The following is an 18,378-nucleotide window of genomic DNA, read 5'->3' on the forward strand; positions in this document are numbered from 1 at the left end:
CTTTTAATTTATTAACTGTTTTATTATGGTAAAATTTGTAAAACACAAATATTTACCATCTTAAATGTCTTCAAGTATATAGTCCAGTGACACCAGTTATGTACATTCACATTTGTATATCACTAGCTTTTTTCACCTTCCTAAAGGTGAAATTCTATATGAATTAATAATAATTCTCTATACTGATTTTTAGGTACTGATTTTAAGCTTTTTAAAAATACTTATTTATGACTATGTTAGATCTTTGTTGTGGCAAAAGGGGTCTTTCATTGTAGTACACAGGCCTCAGTCTGGTTATGGCATGCAGGCTTCTGTAATTGTAGCACATGGACTTTGTTGCCCCATAGCATTTGTTGTCTTAGTTTCCTCATCAGGGTTTGAATTCTCATCCCCTATATTGCAAGGAAGTCCCAGTGTTGATTTTATAATCCTGCAACTTTGCTAAATTAACTAAATTCTAACAGTTTTTTGGTTGAATCTTTTGAATTTTCCAATTTGGATGTTTTATTTCTTGCACTTGCCTAATTGGTCTGAGTAGAACTTCTAGTGCTATGCACCACAACTGCGGATACTTAAGCACCCTAGAGTGTGGGCTTCAATGAGAGAAGCCACCACTCTGCAACTGGAGAGTATCCCCTGCTTATGGCAACTCAAGAAAGCCTGTCTGCAGCAGTGTAGACCCAGTATAGCGAGAAATAAAAGAGTATTTCAAAATAAAGTTAATGCTGTAAATTAAAACTAAAGGAATGGAAAGGAATTCTCTGGCCACCTAATGGTTAGGATTTGATCTCTAACTGTCAAGGACCTAGGTTCAGTCCCTGGTTAAGGGACCAAAATCCCCCAAACTGCATGCCACAGCCAAGAAAAGTAAGAGGATGAAGGCATACCTTGCTAGGATGCAGAAAGTCTGGGTCACTTGTTGCTAGCATGAATGTAAAATAGTCAAATAGATAATTCTGCAGTTATCTCAAAGTAAAATTAATTTTAAAAAAATCTTAAATGGTAGAAAAAGGTAACCTATAATCACTAATACAAAGAAAGTTAAAGAAAAAGAAATTTAGAACAAATTCAGGTAACTTCAAAAAACAGTAATTTCATTGGGTTCCTGTAAAACTTTAAAAATTTGATTTAAAAGGAAAAAGAGTCCAGAAGTCTGACTGCCGACATAGTAGCATTGAGAAATTTAGTGTGAGAATTGGTATGATTTAGTATCTTAGGGGTGGTATTAATAATTGTTACACCATTGCCTGTGTTTGGTAAAGATCATATAGTTTGCTTCTAAAAGATTGAATGTTACTGTATATAAATTCAAAGTTATTTTAAAATTAGCAGCCAGTTTTTTAAATTGCAAAAGCACACCATGCACCTAAAATAAACCTCCTTTGCAGGTTTAAATTTTTGCCTTGTCTTTTGGTAAAAATAAGTATGTTTCTATTCTTTTACATTTGTTTGCATGTGTACTAGCTGGTAAAAATAAGTGTGTTTCTCTTTTATGTGTGTGTGTGCATGCAAGCTAAGTCACTTTAGTTATGTCTAGCTCTAGACTATAGCTGACCAGGCTCCTCTGTCTATGGGATTTTTCCAGGCAAGAATATTGGGGTGGGTTGCCATGCTCTCCTCTAGGTGATCTTCTCAACCAGGTATTGAACCTGCTTCTCTGACGACTCCTGTGTTGGCAGGCAGGCCTTTACCATAAGTGCCATCTGGGAAGCCCTTTCTTTTATGTAGGTTATTCTTTAAATGTTAAATTAGATGTTTTAGGTTTTCCAGTATGACTTGGCTTTTCTAGCAGTAGTTCTCATTTTGTGTACACACAAATTGATAACTTTGATTTCTCAGAAATGGTTTACTTAGGTTTTAAATCCATTCACCTTTCAGAAAATGCATTCACTGTAGAACAGAGCAAATCTTTGTTTTTTCTTTTGAAACAATCACTTTAGGAATAAATGGCCGTGAACTTTGCAGTATAGCACCAACAATTTAAGCAGATTTAAATAACAAAGTAATCATTACAAATTCTGTATAACTTATATTGCACATAAATTCCATGTAACATGACACTTTTAATGTTAATGGTCTCTTTAATTCAGAATGCATGATTATACTGTTTCATAAAGCAGACAGCATTCTAAATGCTTGCTACTGTAGTAACAATTATAGTATGAGATTCTTTTACATTGCCACCCAATGCACAATATGTACTGGTTTATTCCTACTTCCTATATCAAGGGATAAAGCCTCAGCTCACATTTCTTTTTTTTTTTTTTTTTTCTTTTCCATTTATTTTTATTAGTTGGAGGCTAATTACTTTACAGCATTGCAGTGGTTTTTGTCATACATTGAAATGAATTAGCCATGGATTTACATGTATCAGCTCACATTTCTAATGTCATTGTCATTTTTGCTGTTTAGAAAAATATAATAGTTTGGGAATAGAGAATACCTTTTGTTTTATTCTATTTTTCTCTTAGGCTTTGGGGTGAGCCTGTTAATCTTCGTGAACAACATGATGCTTTAGAATTTTTTAATTCTTTGGTGGATAGTTTAGATGAAGCTTTAAAAGCTTTAGGACATCCAGCTATGCTAAGTCAAGTCCTGGGAGGTTCCTTTGCTGATCAGAAGATTTGCCAGGGTTGCCCACATAGGTAAGTACTAGTTAACATTTTTAACATGTACTTTATATTAGTCTTTATTTTTTTAGTATTATCAGTATAAATAAAATTTCCACCAGTGTTTATGTATGGAAGCAGATAGTACCAATTATTAAATGCTTATGGTATACCCAACTGTTGGGTGGGTGTTTTGTTTTCAGTGTTACTCAGTATCATTATCTTTCTCTTATATAAACCTGTAGTTATTGTAAGGATACTTACCTGGTTGTTATAGTGAAAATAATAATTGAAATATAGTAACTTTAGGGAATTCCCTGGTGGCCCAGTGTAGTGAAGACTTTGCTCCCACTACAGGATGAGTCCCTGTCAGGGAGCTAAGATCCTTCAAGCTACATATCACAATCACAATCACAAAAAAATTAAACCAACTGAATTTTTGCAAATGGTACCTGGCATATAGTTAACACCCATTGACTGTTAGTAGTTAATCTCCAGCATGCATCCTTGGGAGTTTGGAGTTTGGTTAGTTACCCAACAAACATTTTTAAATAAGTAAGTAAATAAAAATAGAGTAAATTTAGAAAGTTAGTGGTTAGTCTAGAGTAGTATTTCATGTAGCAATTTTAAATTACCATTGATTCTTACCATTCTTAAGATGTTAGATATATTTGCACATCTTTTTCTGTGTTTTACAGCAGATTAGAAAAGATAACTTATTACAGGTTCCTGAGGAAAATAAGTAACTTTTGTTAATAATTCAGAAGGTTTAATGATGAACGCTCTTTTATGCCTGTTTTGGAAGTTTTATTACACATTCACAGATACAGATATGAAATCCTTTCTCATACAAACAAAATGATAGTTTATCTAAAATTGTTCTGTTTAGTAATTAGTTTGGAGTGAATAAAGCAGATTTTTTTTTTTTTTTTTTAATTTTTATTAGTTGGAGGCTAATTACTTTACATCATTACAGTAGTTTTTGTTATACATTGATATGAATTAGCCCTGGATTTACATGTATTCCCCATCCCAGTCCCCCCTCCCACCTCCCTCTCCACCCGATCCCTCTGGGTCTTCCCAGTGCACCAGGCCTGAGCACTTGTCTCATGTACCCAACCTGAGCTGGTTATCCGTTTCACCCTAGATAATATACATGTTTCAATGCTGTTCTCCTGAAACATCCCACCCTCTCCTTCTCCCAGAGTCCACAAGTCTATTCCATACATCTGAGTCTCTTTTTCTGTTTTGCATATAGGGTTATCGTTACCATCTTTCTAAAGTCCATATATATGTGTTAGTATATTGTAATGGTCTTTATCTTTCTGGCTTACTTCACTCTGTATAATGGGCTCCAGTTTCATCCATCTCATTAGAACTGATTCAAATGAATTCTTTTTAATGGCTGAGTAGTATTCCATGGTGTATATGTACCACAGCTTCCTCATCCATTCGTCTGCTGATGGGCATCTGGGTTGCTTCCATGTCCTGGCTATTATAAACAGTGCTGCGATGAACATTGGGGTGCACGTGTCTCTTTCAGATCTGGTTTCCTTGGTGTGTATGCCCAGAAGTGGGATTGCTCGGTCATATGGCAGTTCTATTTCCAGCTTTTTAAGAAATCTCCACACTGTTTTCCATAGTGGCTGTACTAATTTGCATTCCCACCAACAGTGTAAGAGGGTTCCCTTTTCTCCACACCCTCTCCAGCATTTATTGCTTGTAGACTTTTGGATAGCAGCCATCCTGACTGGCGTGTAATGGTACCTCATTGTGGTTTTGATTTGCATTTCTCTGATAATGAGTGATGTTGAGCATCTTTTCATGTGTCTGTTAGCCATCTGTATGTCTTCCTTGGAGAAATGTCTGTTCAGTTCTTTGCCCCATTTTTTGATTGGGTCATTTATTTTTCTGGAGTTGAGCTGGAGGAGTTGCTTGTATATTTTTGAGATTAATCCTTTGTCTGTTGCTTCATTTGCTATTATTTTCTCCCAATCTGAGGGCTGTCTTTTCACCTTGCTTATAGTTTCCTTTGTTGTGCAAAAGCTTTTAAGTTTCATTAGGTCCCATTTGTTTATTTTTGCTTTTATTTCTGAAATTCTGGGATGTGGGTCATAGAGGATCCTGCTGTGATTTATGTCGGAGAGTGTTTTGCCTATGTTCTCCTCTAGGAGTCTTATAGTTTCTGGTCTTACATTTAGATCTTTAATCCATTTTGAGTTTATTTTTGTGTATGGTGTTAGAAAGTGTCCTAGTTTCATTCTTTTACAGGTGGTTCACCAGTTTTCCCAGCACCACTTGTTAAAGAGATTATCTTTTTTCCATTGTATATCCTTGCCTCCTTTGTCAAAGATGAGGTGACCATAGGTTCGTGGACTTATCTCTGGGCTTTCTATTCTGTTCCATTGATCTATATTTCTGTCTTTGTGCCAGTACCATACTGTCTTGATGACTGTGGCTTTGTAGTAGAGTCTGAAGTCAGGCAGATTGATTCCTCCAGTTCCATTCTTCTTTCTCAGGATTACTTTGGCTATTCGAGGTTTTTTGTATTTCCATACAAATTGTGAAATTATTTGATCTAGTTCTGTGAAAAATACTGTTGGTAGTTTGATAGGGATTGCATTGAATCTATAGATTACTTTGGGTAGTATAGCCATTTTGACAATATTGATTCTTCCAATCCATGAACATGGTATATTTCTCCATCTGCTTGTGTCCTCTTTGATTTCTTTCATCAGTGTTTTATAGTTTTCTATGTATAGGTCTTTTGTTTCTTTAGGTAGATATACTCCTAAGTATTTTATTCTTTTTGTTGCAATGGTGAATGGTATTGTTTCCTTAATTTCTCTTTCTGTTTTCTCATTGTTAGTGTATAGGAATGCAAGAGATTTCTGTGTGTTAATTTTATATCCTGCAACTTGACTGTATTCGTTGATTAGCTCTAGTAATTTTCTGGTAGAGTCTTTAGGGTTTTCTATGTAGAGGATCATGTCATCTGCAAACAGAGTTTCACTTCTTCTTTTCCTATCTGGATTCCTTTTACTTCTTTTTCTGCCCTGATTGCTGTGGCCAAAACTTCCAAAACTATGTTGAATAATAGTGGTGAGAGTGGGCACCCTTGTCTTGTTTTTGATTTCAGGGGAAATGCTTTCAATTTTTCACCATTGAGGGTGATGCTTGCTGTGGGTTTGTCATATATAGCTTTTATTATGTTGAGGTATGTTCCTTCTATTCCTGTAAAGCAGATATTTTTGAAACTAATAAAATAAAGGTAAGGTCACATAAATGAGAAATTCTTTTTACAGTGCCATTCATTTGGAATATGAAGAGAGATTTGTTCACCTAGCATGGGCAGTTTGGATTCTTATGGAAGATATTTTACATTAGAGAACCAATAAAATCTAGCTCTTTGTCACCAATCAGCCCTCAAGTTTTTTTTTTTACAGATTTTTCAGAATACTTGTAAATTCTTTTTTTCTGACACATGTATCGTGCAAATGAAGTAACATTTCCAACAAGACTAGTTTTAGTATTTATTAAGAGTATGTAAGCATTCCGAGTCTTTCTGGTATTACAGAACATTGGTTTTTTTGAGTGTACCAAGCTGTGGATGAAGTTTGTTTACCCCCTAAGACCATTTTTCTCCTCCTTGGACAGGTTTCTGTCACAATATGAATATGTGTAATAAATACTTACGTAGTGTACTTCCATTTTTTGTCTTTCTGTACTATAAGCTTCTAAATATGAATGACTGTCTAAATCATAATATCCTCTGTGCTTTACACAGTGGGCTTTTTTTTTCCTTGCCACTCCTGTGGCTTGCGGAATCTGTTTCCTGACCAGGGATTAAACCCAGGCCCTTGACAGTGAAAGCACAGGGTCTTAACCACTGGACCATTAGGGAGTTCCCAGGCACTCTTGATAGGTGGGTTGGTTGATTTACTGGTTGAGAGTATATGTTCAGAATTTATTAGCATATCATTAGAAGTTTCTGAAAGCTGCTTTTGTAGAAAATCTTCACATTGTGGGTTGCTGACTCTTACCACGTTACTTAACCCACATTGTAAATTTTTTTGCAGTTCTGTAGTTGTAAAAGTACATTAGATAGTTGAACTTGTATCATACCTTAGGCTGGAGCTTGGCCACTAAGTGCCTTAAACATTAGTTGCTATTTTATGCTACATAAATAGAGGAACATTTAAAAATTCAGTTCATAAATACTTATTTTCTAAACCTGATGAACATTTACCTTTTCTCTCCTGTAAATCAGTACTGCTTAACACAGCTAGCAGTATTAAAAAAAATGTAAAGAACTTAAGCAGTGCAGTCAGAAAAACCTGTCTTTAAATCGTATTCTACCTAGTAAACTGAACTATATTCATCTCTTCACCATGACTACCACTCCCTCCCATTTCTGTATCTGTAAAATAGTGACAGATATGTATCTTTAGCAGGTTTTTTCTGAAAATAAGCAATGGAATAAATCCTTTTAATGTTTCTTAAATGATTTTTTCAGATATGAGTGTGAAGAATCTTTTACAACTCTGAATGTAGATATTAGAAATCACCAAAACCTTCTCGATTCTTTGGAACAGTATATCAAAGGCGATTTATTGGAAGGTGCAAATGCTTATCGTTGTGAAAAATGTGATAAAAAGGTATGTTTTGCTTATTTTTATGATTGCATTTAACATAACTGGGAGACATCAAAGCTGTTTCAACCTCAAAGTTTACCTCTGCTGTGCTGAAACAGTAGTCAACATGATAACTGATTAAGAAAGATTGTCAGGGAAATAATACTGAAAGAAACCAATAATAAATTGAGAAAAGTCCTTTAAATTGGGTGAATAATTTTAGAAGTCATGACAAGTTAATGTCACTGTTTCTTATAAATTAGGAAAGTGATTTTTTTTTCTTGCAGTTTACAAAAGTCAGTAACTTTTCATTCTTTCCTGAATCCCATAAGCATTGAATTCCTCAAACCTGAAGAGTTTCTAACAGAAAATATGTTTCCCCTTTCATATTCAGGCTTATTTTTCAACTCTAGTAGAACAACTGTGTTAATTTTATTTGGTTATGTAAGATTTTAGAACAGCTTGCAGTTTTAAAGATCAGGTGTGATTGTAAAATCTCACCAACTAATTTTATTTAGGTGGCCACCTAAATATCCTGTGGGATGAAATTATTACATGTTTTTGAAAATACATACTCTTTTAAAACTAGTTAATATTTTTCTGGACTCACTGTACCCTCTCATCTCCAAGTTACTTGCATTGCTTGAATTTTAACAGCATTGTGGCCTCTAAAGCCATACCTATCCATATCTTTGATACAGTTTTTGCTCGGGCAGTTTCTTCTTCCACAAGCTGCTCTTAATCCATGTATTTTAAAGAAAGGAGTTTGGTAGCAGTGTTCCAAAAGATGGTGTGAATTAAATGCAGCATGGTAGTATGTTATCTGGCACTGCACTCTGTATATATTAGTATGTTATTGCTTATATTATTTCTCCTGTTTGCTCATAGCAGACTCTACTCATTAGCGTAAAAATAAAGTAAAGAAGTATATCATGATCAGTTAGCAGTGACAGTGGGAACCAGGTAGTCATTAGTTTTGTCCGTCACTATTTTTTTTTTTTTTGGTATCACTTTGCAACAGGTGAGTGATTATATTTTTTTTGGTTTGCTGTAAATATTTTTAAAAAGTCAGTGATAGTGAATAATTATGTTTATTATCATTTGTAAATTTAGCTGATCATAAATTTTAAATTATACTATTATAAAGTTTTTTGTTTTATTGTAGAACATTCAATTATATTTAATATTTATTGTAGGTTGATACAGTAAAACGGTTGCTAATTAAAAAATTGCCTCCTGTTCTTGCTATTCAATTGAAACGTTTTGACTATGACTGGGAAAGAGAATGTGCAATTAAATTCAATGATTACTTTGAATTTCCACGAGAGCTGGACATGGAACCTTACACAGTACCAGGGGTTGCAAAGCTGGAAGGAGATAATGTAAACCCAGAGAGTCAGTTGATACAACAGAATGAGCAGTCTGGAAGTGATACAGCTGGAAACACGAAATACAGACTTGTGGGGGTGCTTGTTCACAGTGGTCAAGCAAGTGGTGGACATTATTACTCCTACATCATTCAGAGGAATGGCAAAGATGGTGACAGAAATCGCTGGTATAAATTTGATGATGGAGATGTAACAGAGTGTAAAATGGATGATGATGAAGAAATGAAAAATCAGTGTTTCGGTGGAGAGTACATGGGAGAAGTATTTGATCATATGATGAAACGCATGTCATACAGAAGACAGAAAAGATGGTGGAATGCTTATATACTGTTTTATGAACGAATGGACACAATAGACCAAGAAGATGAAATGATAAGATGCATATCAGAGCTAACTATCACAAAATCCCATCAGATTATGTCACCAGCCATTGAGAGAAGTGTTCGAAAACAAAATGTGCAATTCATGCATAACAGAATGCAGTACAGTTTAGAATATTTTCAGTTTGTGAAAAAATTGCTTACATGTAATGGTATTTACTTAAACCCTGCTCCAGGTAAGTTTTTTTCATTAAGTTATTTAGACTCATTTTAATTTAAATGTGTCAGCATATTCAGGGCCAGTTAATTAAGTTACCCATACTTTTCAATAGTGATAGTCAGTATCTGGAGACAGAAAAACTTGAACTTAGAATTTGGACCAAGCATTAGTTTGAAACGTGGATTGGTTAAGTGCTGAGGTAAGTGCTAAAGATTACTTTTAGCTAAGGTTTTAAAAAAAGCATAGCATTTATTTAAGCACTTGTAGACAAAGAGTGTGTTTGATTGTTAATGTGCTTTTTATTGAAGGACAAGATCACTTATTGCCTGAAGCCGAAGAAATTACTATGATTAGCATTCAACTTGGAGCTAGGTTCCTTTTTACCACTGGATTTCACACCAAGAAAATAGTCCGTGGTCCTGCCAGTGATTGGTACATGGCTTTCATTTTATTTACTTTGTACTTAAGAGTTGGTAAAGTTCCTGATTAGATTGCTTTTTCTCCTGAATGTGGGAATCATTTCAAATTTTAAATATAAAATAAAAGTCTTGATAATAGTGTTGAGAGAAATTGTGTATTTAAAATGCTTGTTAAGTCTTTGCTATGTGGATTCTGGCTTACGTTTAAAAAGTTATAGGAATTCTAAATGATTGTATGTTAAGCTTGGGCTTCCCTGGTGACTCAGTGGTAAAGAATCTGCCTGCCTATCTGCCTGCTGATGCAGAGTCAAACCCATTCAGATGGGGTTCGATCCTTGGGTGGGGAAGATCACTGGAGAAGAAAATGGCAGCCTACTTCAGGATTCTTGTGGGAAAATTCTATGGACATCGGAGCCTGGATGGCTGCATTCCATGTGGTTGTAAGGAGTTGTACACGTTTGAGCAGCTAAATAACAATAATAGCTTGTTTATATTTATAAAGGTATGGAAGACACTATAACACCTTAGTATGATAACTGTTCGTAGCATCTCAGATTAGAAAATGTTAAGGAGATATCACTAGGTCAAAAAGAGATTAATAGATTTGCATTCCCCTGCTTACACAGTTCTCATTAATTTCATTTTGGGACTCTGGGAGTAGAAAAGTCAGAGGGCTGGTATTCATATCAAAACCAACTGTGACTGGGTATTCCCTGACAGTCCAGTGATAAGGACTCTGTGTTTGCATTGCGAAGTGCCAGGGTTCAGTCACTAGTCAGAGAATTAAGATCCCACAAGCTGCTTGGTGTGCCCCCCTCGCTCTCCCCACCCCCCAAAACCCAAGATTATTAATTATAGAGATTATTAATTATAGAGATCTTTCCTCTTTATTTGGTTCATAGCAACCTGTTCACTAGCGTAATCAAAATGGGGCCACATGTTGAAAATTTATTTATTTTTCTTTTTCAGGTATGATGCATTGTGCATTCTGCTCCGTCATAGCAAGAATGTACGTTTTTGGTTTGCTCATAATGTGCTTTTCAGTGTCTCAAATCGTTTCTCTGAATATCTTCTGGAGTGCCCTAGTGCTGAAGTGAGAGGTGCATTTGCAAAACTTATAGTATTTCTTGCACATTTTTCTTTGCAAGATGGGCCTTGTCCTTCATCTTTCACATCTCCAGGACCTTCTAGTCAGGTAATTGAAAGGTTTGCTTTAATTATGAAATGCTTAAAAGTAAATTATATTTTCTTCCAGATGAAATTAATAAACATGCATTGCTTGAGGTATGTACTGTATATGAAGGTACATACATATTATTGGATTCATTAAAATTATTTCACAGTAAGGTATGGTAATTAGGTACTTAAAAATATTAGGAAAATTTCTTTGATTGAGTTATTAGAGGCTCTGTACTACATTTTCAGTTAATGTTAATTTTATAAAGGCTGAGTGTTTTTGGTGACTACATTTTTAGCATAAAGCTCCACATTGTTTTTATTTTATTATTCTCTAACACTTAGAATATAAAACATCTGATATGAAATCTATCCAGCTCTTCCTCTCTCAAAAAGCAAATGTATTTAATAAGTTTCTATGTGATACTTCTGTGGACATACCCTTTTAATGCAAATAGAAGTATACTATTCTGTATCTTGTTGCTGATAAAACAGTAAATTATGTTTCACAGGCATGTGACAATTTAAGTTTGAGTGATCATCTCCTAAGAGCAGTATTAAATCTCCTGAGAAGGGAAGTGTCTGAACATGGTCGTCATTTACAGCAATATTTCAATCTGTTTGTCATGTATGCCAATTTAGGTAAGAATTTCATGATTCTTTTTAATGTGTTTTGTATTTACATAGCAAGTGATGAAATAATTTATTGCAGTGTTGAGAACTAATCTTATCTAAAATACAAGCAGTATTCTATGTTTATCCTTGAAATCCTTTGCAGATTTTTTGTATAATTTTTTTTTCCTTAAGATTTAGTTTTTTATTTTTTCCTGTACTGGGTTTTCTTTGCTGCATGGGCTTTCTCTTTCTAGTTGCTGTGAGCAGAGGCTATTATCTAGTTGTGGCATGCAGCTTCTCATTGTGGTGGCTTCTACTGTTATGGAACAGGGGATCCAGGGTGCCCAGGCTTCAGTAGTTGTAGGTCCTGGGCTCTAAAGCACAGGCTCAATAGTTGTGGTATATGGGCTTGGTTGCTCTGTAGCATGTGGGATTCTTCTAGAGCAGAGATTGAACCTCTCTTCACTGCTGAGCAGTCTAGGAAGCCCATGTATAACTTTTTAATGGCATTTCTCAAGTTGTATTCTAAGGTAATTTATGCACTTACTGTCTCAGTAGTCTTTAAGGTCATAGATTATGTTCATGTTTTATCTTAAATCTGGCTTTAAAAAACTACACTTTCCCAAACCACATCTCATGCTGTCTGAATCAGAATTCCTAGGACTAGGAAAAGAAATCTGTATTTTCTGAAGGAGTGCAAGTAATTGTACCTTTCAGGTTTAAGAGTCACTTTCCAAAGAAGCTGGCCTATTGTGCATATATTTTGGTTAAAATAAATTGAAATCCATGAAAGTGTTATGTAGTTGTTTACTTAAAAGTTCTTCTGTTTAAATCAATACCAGCTAGTAAGTATCATTTTCAATATATCCTTTTTAGAATAGCCTACTTTTTTTCTGAATGGTCTAGTGGTTTTCCCCACTTTCTTCAATTTAAGTCTGAATTTGGTAATAAGGTATTCATGATCTGAGCCACAGTCAGCTCCCCGTCTTATTTTTGATGACAGTATAGAGCTTCTCTGTCTTTGGCTGTAAGCAATATAATCAGTCTAATTTTGGTGTTGACTCTCTGGTGATGTCCATGTGTAGAATCTTCTGTTGTGTTGTTGGAAGAGGGTATTTGCTATATGACCAATGTGTTTTCTTGGCAGAACTCTGTTAGCCTTTGCCCTTCTTTATTCTGTACTCTTAACGCCAAACTTGCCTGTTATTACAGGTGTTTCTTGACTTCCTACTTTTGCATTTCAGTCCCCTGTAATGAAAAGGACATCTTTTTTGGGTATTAATTCTAGAAGGTCTTGTAGGTCTTTACAGAATCATTCAGCTTCAGCTTTTTAAGCATTACTGGTCAGGGCATAGACTTGGATTTCCATGATATTGAATGGTTTGCCTTGGAAACGAACAGAGATCATTCTGTCATTTTTGTGACTTCATCGAAGTACTACATTTCAGACTCTTGTTGACTGTGATGGCTACTCCATTTCTTCTAAGGGATTGTTGCCCACAGTTGTAGATACAATGGTCATCTGAGTTAAATTCACCCATTCTAGTCCATCTTAGTTCGCTGATTCCTTTAATGTCGATGTTCACTCTTGCCATCTCCCGTTTGATCACTTCCAATTTGCCTGCGTTCACGGACCTAACATTCCAGGTTCCTATGCAATATTGCTCTTTACAGCATCGGACCTTGCTTCCATTACCAGTCACATCCACACCTGGGTGTTGTTTTTGCTTTGGCTCCATCTCTTCATTCTTTCTGGAGTTATTTCTCTACTGATCTCCAGTAGTATATTGGGCACCTGCTGACTTTGGGAGTTCAGCTTTCAGTGCCCTGTCTTTTTGCCTTTTCACACTGTTCACGGGATTCTCAAGGCAAGAATACTGAAGTGGTTTGCCACTTGATGCGAAGAGCTGATTCATTTGAAAAGACCTGATGCTTAGGAAAGATTGAAGGCAGGGGCAGAAGGGAACGACAGAGGATGAGTTGGTTGGATGGTATCACCGACTCAATGGGCATGAGTTTGAGTAAACTCTGGGAGTTGGTGATGGACAGGGAGGCCTGGTGTGCTGCAGTCCATGGGGTCCCAAAGAGTCAGACACGACTCTTTGTCGTGAACTGAACACGACTGAGCGACTGAACTTTTTTCCTAACACCAATTTACTTCTTTTCGGTGGTTATGGAATGCTTACTTTAAGAGTGTGGGAGGGAGAGGATATAGTTTAACAGCTGATTCACATTGATGTACAACAGAAATTAACATAATGTTACAATTAACCTATTATATTCCAATAGATTTTCTTGTCTGGCTGTCTAGGAGACTGGAAAACTCTTTTGATGGGGACTTTGCTTGGTAGCAGTGAACCAAGAATACATAAATATTTTTTGTGATATTTTCATTATTAATTTAGGTTCTTGTTTACTAAGAGAGGAAGGAGAACCAATTTTTATTGAAGTATAATTTTGTATAAGTTATAGGCGTAAGGATAGTAATTCACAATTTTTAAAGGTTATACTCCATTTATAGTTATTATAAAATATTGGCTATATTCCCTGTGTTGTACAATAATATATCCTTATACGGTAGGTTATCCCTCTTCCTCCTTTAACTGTATTGCTCCTCTCCTTTCCTTCTCTGCAGTGATAAGCACTAGCTTATTTTTTGTATCTGTGAATCAGATTCTTTTTGTTACATTCACTAGTTTCTTTTGGATTCCAATATGAATGAGATCATACACTATTTGTCTTTTTCTGGCTTATTTCAGTTAGCATAATGCTGTCCAAGTGGATATATATTGTTGTAGAAGGCATTATTTTATTTCTCTCTTTTATAGCTGAGCAGTTTTTTGTTGTAGAGATATACCACATCTTCTTTATCCATCTATCCATGGACATTTTGGTTGTTTCCATGTCCTGGCTACTGTAAATAGTGCTTTAATGAACTTGACATGTCTTTTCCAATTTCAGTTTTCTCTATGTAGATGTCCAGGAGTGGGATTGCTAGATAATATGGTCATTCTGTTTTTCAAAGTTTTTAAGAACCTCCATGCTGTTCTCCATAGTGGCTGTTCTCACATTACATTCCCACTGATAGTGCAGGAGGGTTTATATATTCTATTTTGCTTAGTTTCTTAATTGTGATATCCTAGTTGTGTCAAATGGAGCCTTTCATTGTAGCACACATGGTCTGTAGTTGTAGTGAACAGGCTCAGTAGTTTTGTCTCACAGGCTTAGTTGCTTCACAGCATGTGGGAGTCTTAGTTCCTCAACCAGGGATGGAACCTGCATTCCCTGCATAGTGAGGTAGGTCCTTAACCACTGAATCACCAGGGACGTCCCAGCCCATTTCTTAATTGGGTTGTGTTTTTTCATGTTGAGTCATATGAACTCTATTTTGAACCCCTTACTGGTCATACCATTTGTAAGTTATCTCCCTTTCAGTAGGTTGTCTTTTTTTGTGTGGATGATTTCCTTTGTTGTGTGTTAGTCCCCTCATTTGTTTTTGCTTTTGTTTAATTTCTTTTAGGAGATGAATCCAAAAACATGTTGGTATGATTTATGTCGGTGTTCCACGTTTGTATTCCACTGATTTTGTAGTATTTGGTTTTATATCTAGGCCTTAAATCGTTTTGAATTTATTTTTGTATAATGGTTTTAGAGAATGTTCTGCTATCATTCTTCTGCATGTAACTGTCTAGTTTTCCCAGCACCTCTATTGGAGAGACTGTTTTAAAAAGAGTAAAAAGAGTAAATTTATCGGTCCAGTTAGAAAACTTTAATGGTTTAGACATTGGTGCACCAGCAGCTTAGAGTTGTTAATTTTTTATTACATTTTTGAGATGTAGTCTAGTTAAAAGTTTTGCGGTCCTAATATATATTGCTTGTATATGTTGTTTATGAGGAATTGATTCAAGTAATTAGCAGAGCATTTTGAATAACTTCTTTTTAATCTCAGTTACCTCTGTCCAGAAAATAAGTTTTGTACCCAAGCTTTCCTCTTTAAAGTATTACCTGTTTGGATTTGTTACTCAACTTTTAATTTGTGATCCTTTAATAGGAAGGCTATTCTTTTAAGTCTCCTCTTTCTTACTGTCTTACATAGTTTAATTTGTGGTGTCTTATCAGTAACTAAGATTCTTAGATCTTATAGTTAACAAGGAAGGAAATTACAACAGAAACAAGCGTAAGTAAAATTCCATTTTCTGGTCCTGTTTTTTAAATGCAAAATGCCAGATTTAAGAACTCACTAAAAGTCTATATTGTTTCCATTTTAGATATTATGCCTGTTCAGAAATCAGTCATCATTGGTCCGTATTTTTTTTTTTTTTATGGTAGGCATTTATCAGTATACATTTATAAAATTCCATTGGCCTAGAAGAAGCTAGATTTAGATTTTAAAAGTAATGCTTTTAGCAAGTAAGCATTTTAAGTAATAACTGAAATTAAGGCTGATGAAACTAAACTATTATTTCCTAAAATCTAGAAAAACACTGTGAGGACTCATAAACAGGAATACATTATGGGATAAATGCATGCTCAGTCACTCATTTTCATTGCCACAAATAAGTATGTTGATTGATTGCTTCATCTTGAGTCAAATCATATTTTACCAAAAAGTGTGTCATAATACCCAATTTATGAAAAGGTGCTTTTTTTGTTTAACAGTTTTTTGATTTTCTGATAAAACACTGTAAACCTGTCTTCAGTGTGGTTTAGTCCAGCAATGAATAAAGAATGTTAATGGGATACAAAGTGTTATGATACACAAGGAAAATAAGAATAAAGAATGTTAATGGGATACAAAGTGTTATGATACACAAGGAAAATAAAAGGTGCACATTTGAGCAAGTATCTAACCTACATTTATAGAGTAATAGAGTAAGAAATGAGTTGCTGGAGAAAATGATACAGGAAATTTGTAAACAGAGCTCACAGTAAATGCAAAGATTTTGCGTGACGTAGTGGCTCATTGGGCAATACGAAAGTTTTTCTCAGGTGTCTTGATATAGTGAAAGACATTGAGATAAATACCAGACCTCTACTCTTTTGGCAGGTCTTTTTTAAAAAAAAAATTTATTTGTATTGGAGGCTTACTTTACAACATTGTAGTGGTTTTTGCTGTACATTGACATGAATCAGCCACAGGTGTAAGTGTGTCCCACATCCTGAACCTCTCTCCAGCCTCCCTCCCCATCCCATCCCTCTGGGTTGTCTCAGTGCACTGGCTTTGAGTGCCCTGTTTCATGCATCAAACTTGGACTGGTCATCTATTTCACATATGGTAATATACATGTTTCAATGCTGTTCTCTCAAATCATCCCACCCTTGCCTTCTCCCACAGAGTCCAAAAGTTTGTTTTTTATATCTGTGTCTCTTTTGGTGTCAACACATACAGGGTTGTTGTTACTATCTTTCTAAATTCCATATATATGCATTAATATTGGTGTTTTTCCATATATATGCATTAGTATTGGTGGTTTTCCTTCTGACTTACTTTGCTCTGTATAATAGGCTCCAGTTTCATTCACCTATTAGAACTGATCCAAATGAGTTCTTTTTAAAAACTGAGTAATATTCCATTGTGTATATGTACCACAACTTTCTTATCCATTTGTCTGCCGATGGACATCTAAGTTGCTTCCATGTCCTAGCTATTGTAAACAGCGCTACAATGAACATTGGAGTACACATATATCTTTCAGTTCTGGTTTCCTCGGTGTGTATGCCCAGCAGTAGGATTGCTGGGTCATATGGCAGATCCATTTACAGTTTTTCAAACAATCTCCACACTCTTCTCCACAGTGTCTGTACTAGTTTGCATTCCCACCAGCAGTGTAAGAGGGGTCCCTTTTCTCCACACCCTCTTCAGCATTTATTGTTTGTAGACTTTTTGATAGCACTATTCTGACCTCCTGTTTGTGGTTTTAATTTGCATTTCTCTGATAGTGATGTTGAGCATCTTTTCATATTTTGTTAGCCATCTGTATGTCTTTGGAGAAATGTCTGTTTAGTTCTTTGGCCCACTTTTTGATTGGGTCATTTATTTTTCTGGTATTGAACTGCATGAGGTATTTGTATATTTCTGAGATTAATTTTTTGTCAATTGCTTTGTTTGCTATTATTTTCTTCTACTCTGAAGGCTGTCGTTTTACTTTGCTTATAGTTTCCTTGGTTGTGCAAAAGGTTTTAAGCTTAATTAAGTTCCATTTGTTTATTTTTTCTTTAATTTCCATTACTCTGGGAGGTGGGTCATAGAGGACCTTGCTGTGATTTATGTCAGAGTGTTTTGCCTATGTTTTCCTCGAGGAGTTTTACAGTTTTTGTTTATTTAGATCTTTACTCCATTTTGAGTTTCTTTTTGTGTATGGTGTTAGAAAGTGTTCTAGTTTCATTCTTTTAGAGGTGATTGACAAGTTTTCCCAGCACCACTTGTTAGAGATTGTCCATTGTATATTTTGTTTTGGCAGGTCTTGTAACAGAGTCTGCAGGTTACTGTGAGGGCACCGAGAGTCATCATAACATTGCTAATGAGGTTCACCTTAGAAAGATTGTACTGGCTGTAGACTAGAATGGAATGTAATGGTACAAGACTAGAGATTGTAATATAATGATATGTAGATAGAGATCATTATTGCCCATATATTATGGAATTGGCAATGAAAGATACACTTGGAATATTCAGGAGTTTTTAATGAGAGCATCAGCAGATCTTGGTGATTCATATTTGAGTGAATGGATCAGGGAAAAGACCTAAGTTCAGAGTTTGTCTTCAGGAACTGAGAGAAGACTGTTGCCGTTTACTGAGAGAAAACCTAGATGGAGGAACTTATCTGAGCCAACAAATTTTAAAGGCCTGTTGCACAGCTTACTGAAGAAGTCCAATAAACATTGAGATATATACATGCAAAATTTGGAATCATCCTTATGTATGCAAACTTACAGATTTAGCTACAAAAGAGTAAGTAGTATTAGAAGATAGTGTAGAATGAGAACAGGGGGAGAG

At 35.3% G+C, this 18,378-nt stretch overlaps 1 protein-coding gene across 4 annotated transcripts in view; it reads left to right on the forward strand.

The window, feature by feature from the left end:
- The window catches only part of LOC110132251 (ubiquitin carboxyl-terminal hydrolase 9X-like), a 144,579-nt gene that overhangs the window by 113,780 nt on the left and 12,421 nt on the right, over positions 1-18,378 (forward strand). For all 4 annotated transcript variants that reach the window (XR_002312416.2, XM_020885471.2, XM_070464606.1 and 1 more), the window contains 6 exons: positions 2,472-2,645; positions 7,126-7,267; positions 8,440-9,187; positions 9,480-9,603; positions 10,560-10,785; positions 11,279-11,408. Coding sequence is in view for 3 of the 4 variants with exons in the window: in XM_020885471.2 (XP_020741130.2) it covers positions 2,472-2,645; positions 7,126-7,267; positions 8,440-9,187; positions 9,480-9,603; positions 10,560-10,785; positions 11,279-11,408 (1,544 nt within the window). In the remaining variant the exon portion in view is untranslated. The remainder of the gene's footprint in view (positions 1-2,471; positions 2,646-7,125; positions 7,268-8,439; positions 9,188-9,479; positions 9,604-10,559; positions 10,786-11,278; positions 11,409-18,378) is intronic.

Source organism: Odocoileus virginianus, unplaced genomic scaffold, assembly GCF_023699985.2.
Source record: "Odocoileus virginianus isolate 20LAN1187 ecotype Illinois unplaced genomic scaffold, Ovbor_1.2 Unplaced_Contig_32, whole genome shotgun sequence".
Lineage (NCBI taxonomy): Eukaryota > Metazoa > Chordata > Mammalia > Artiodactyla > Cervidae > Odocoileus > Odocoileus virginianus.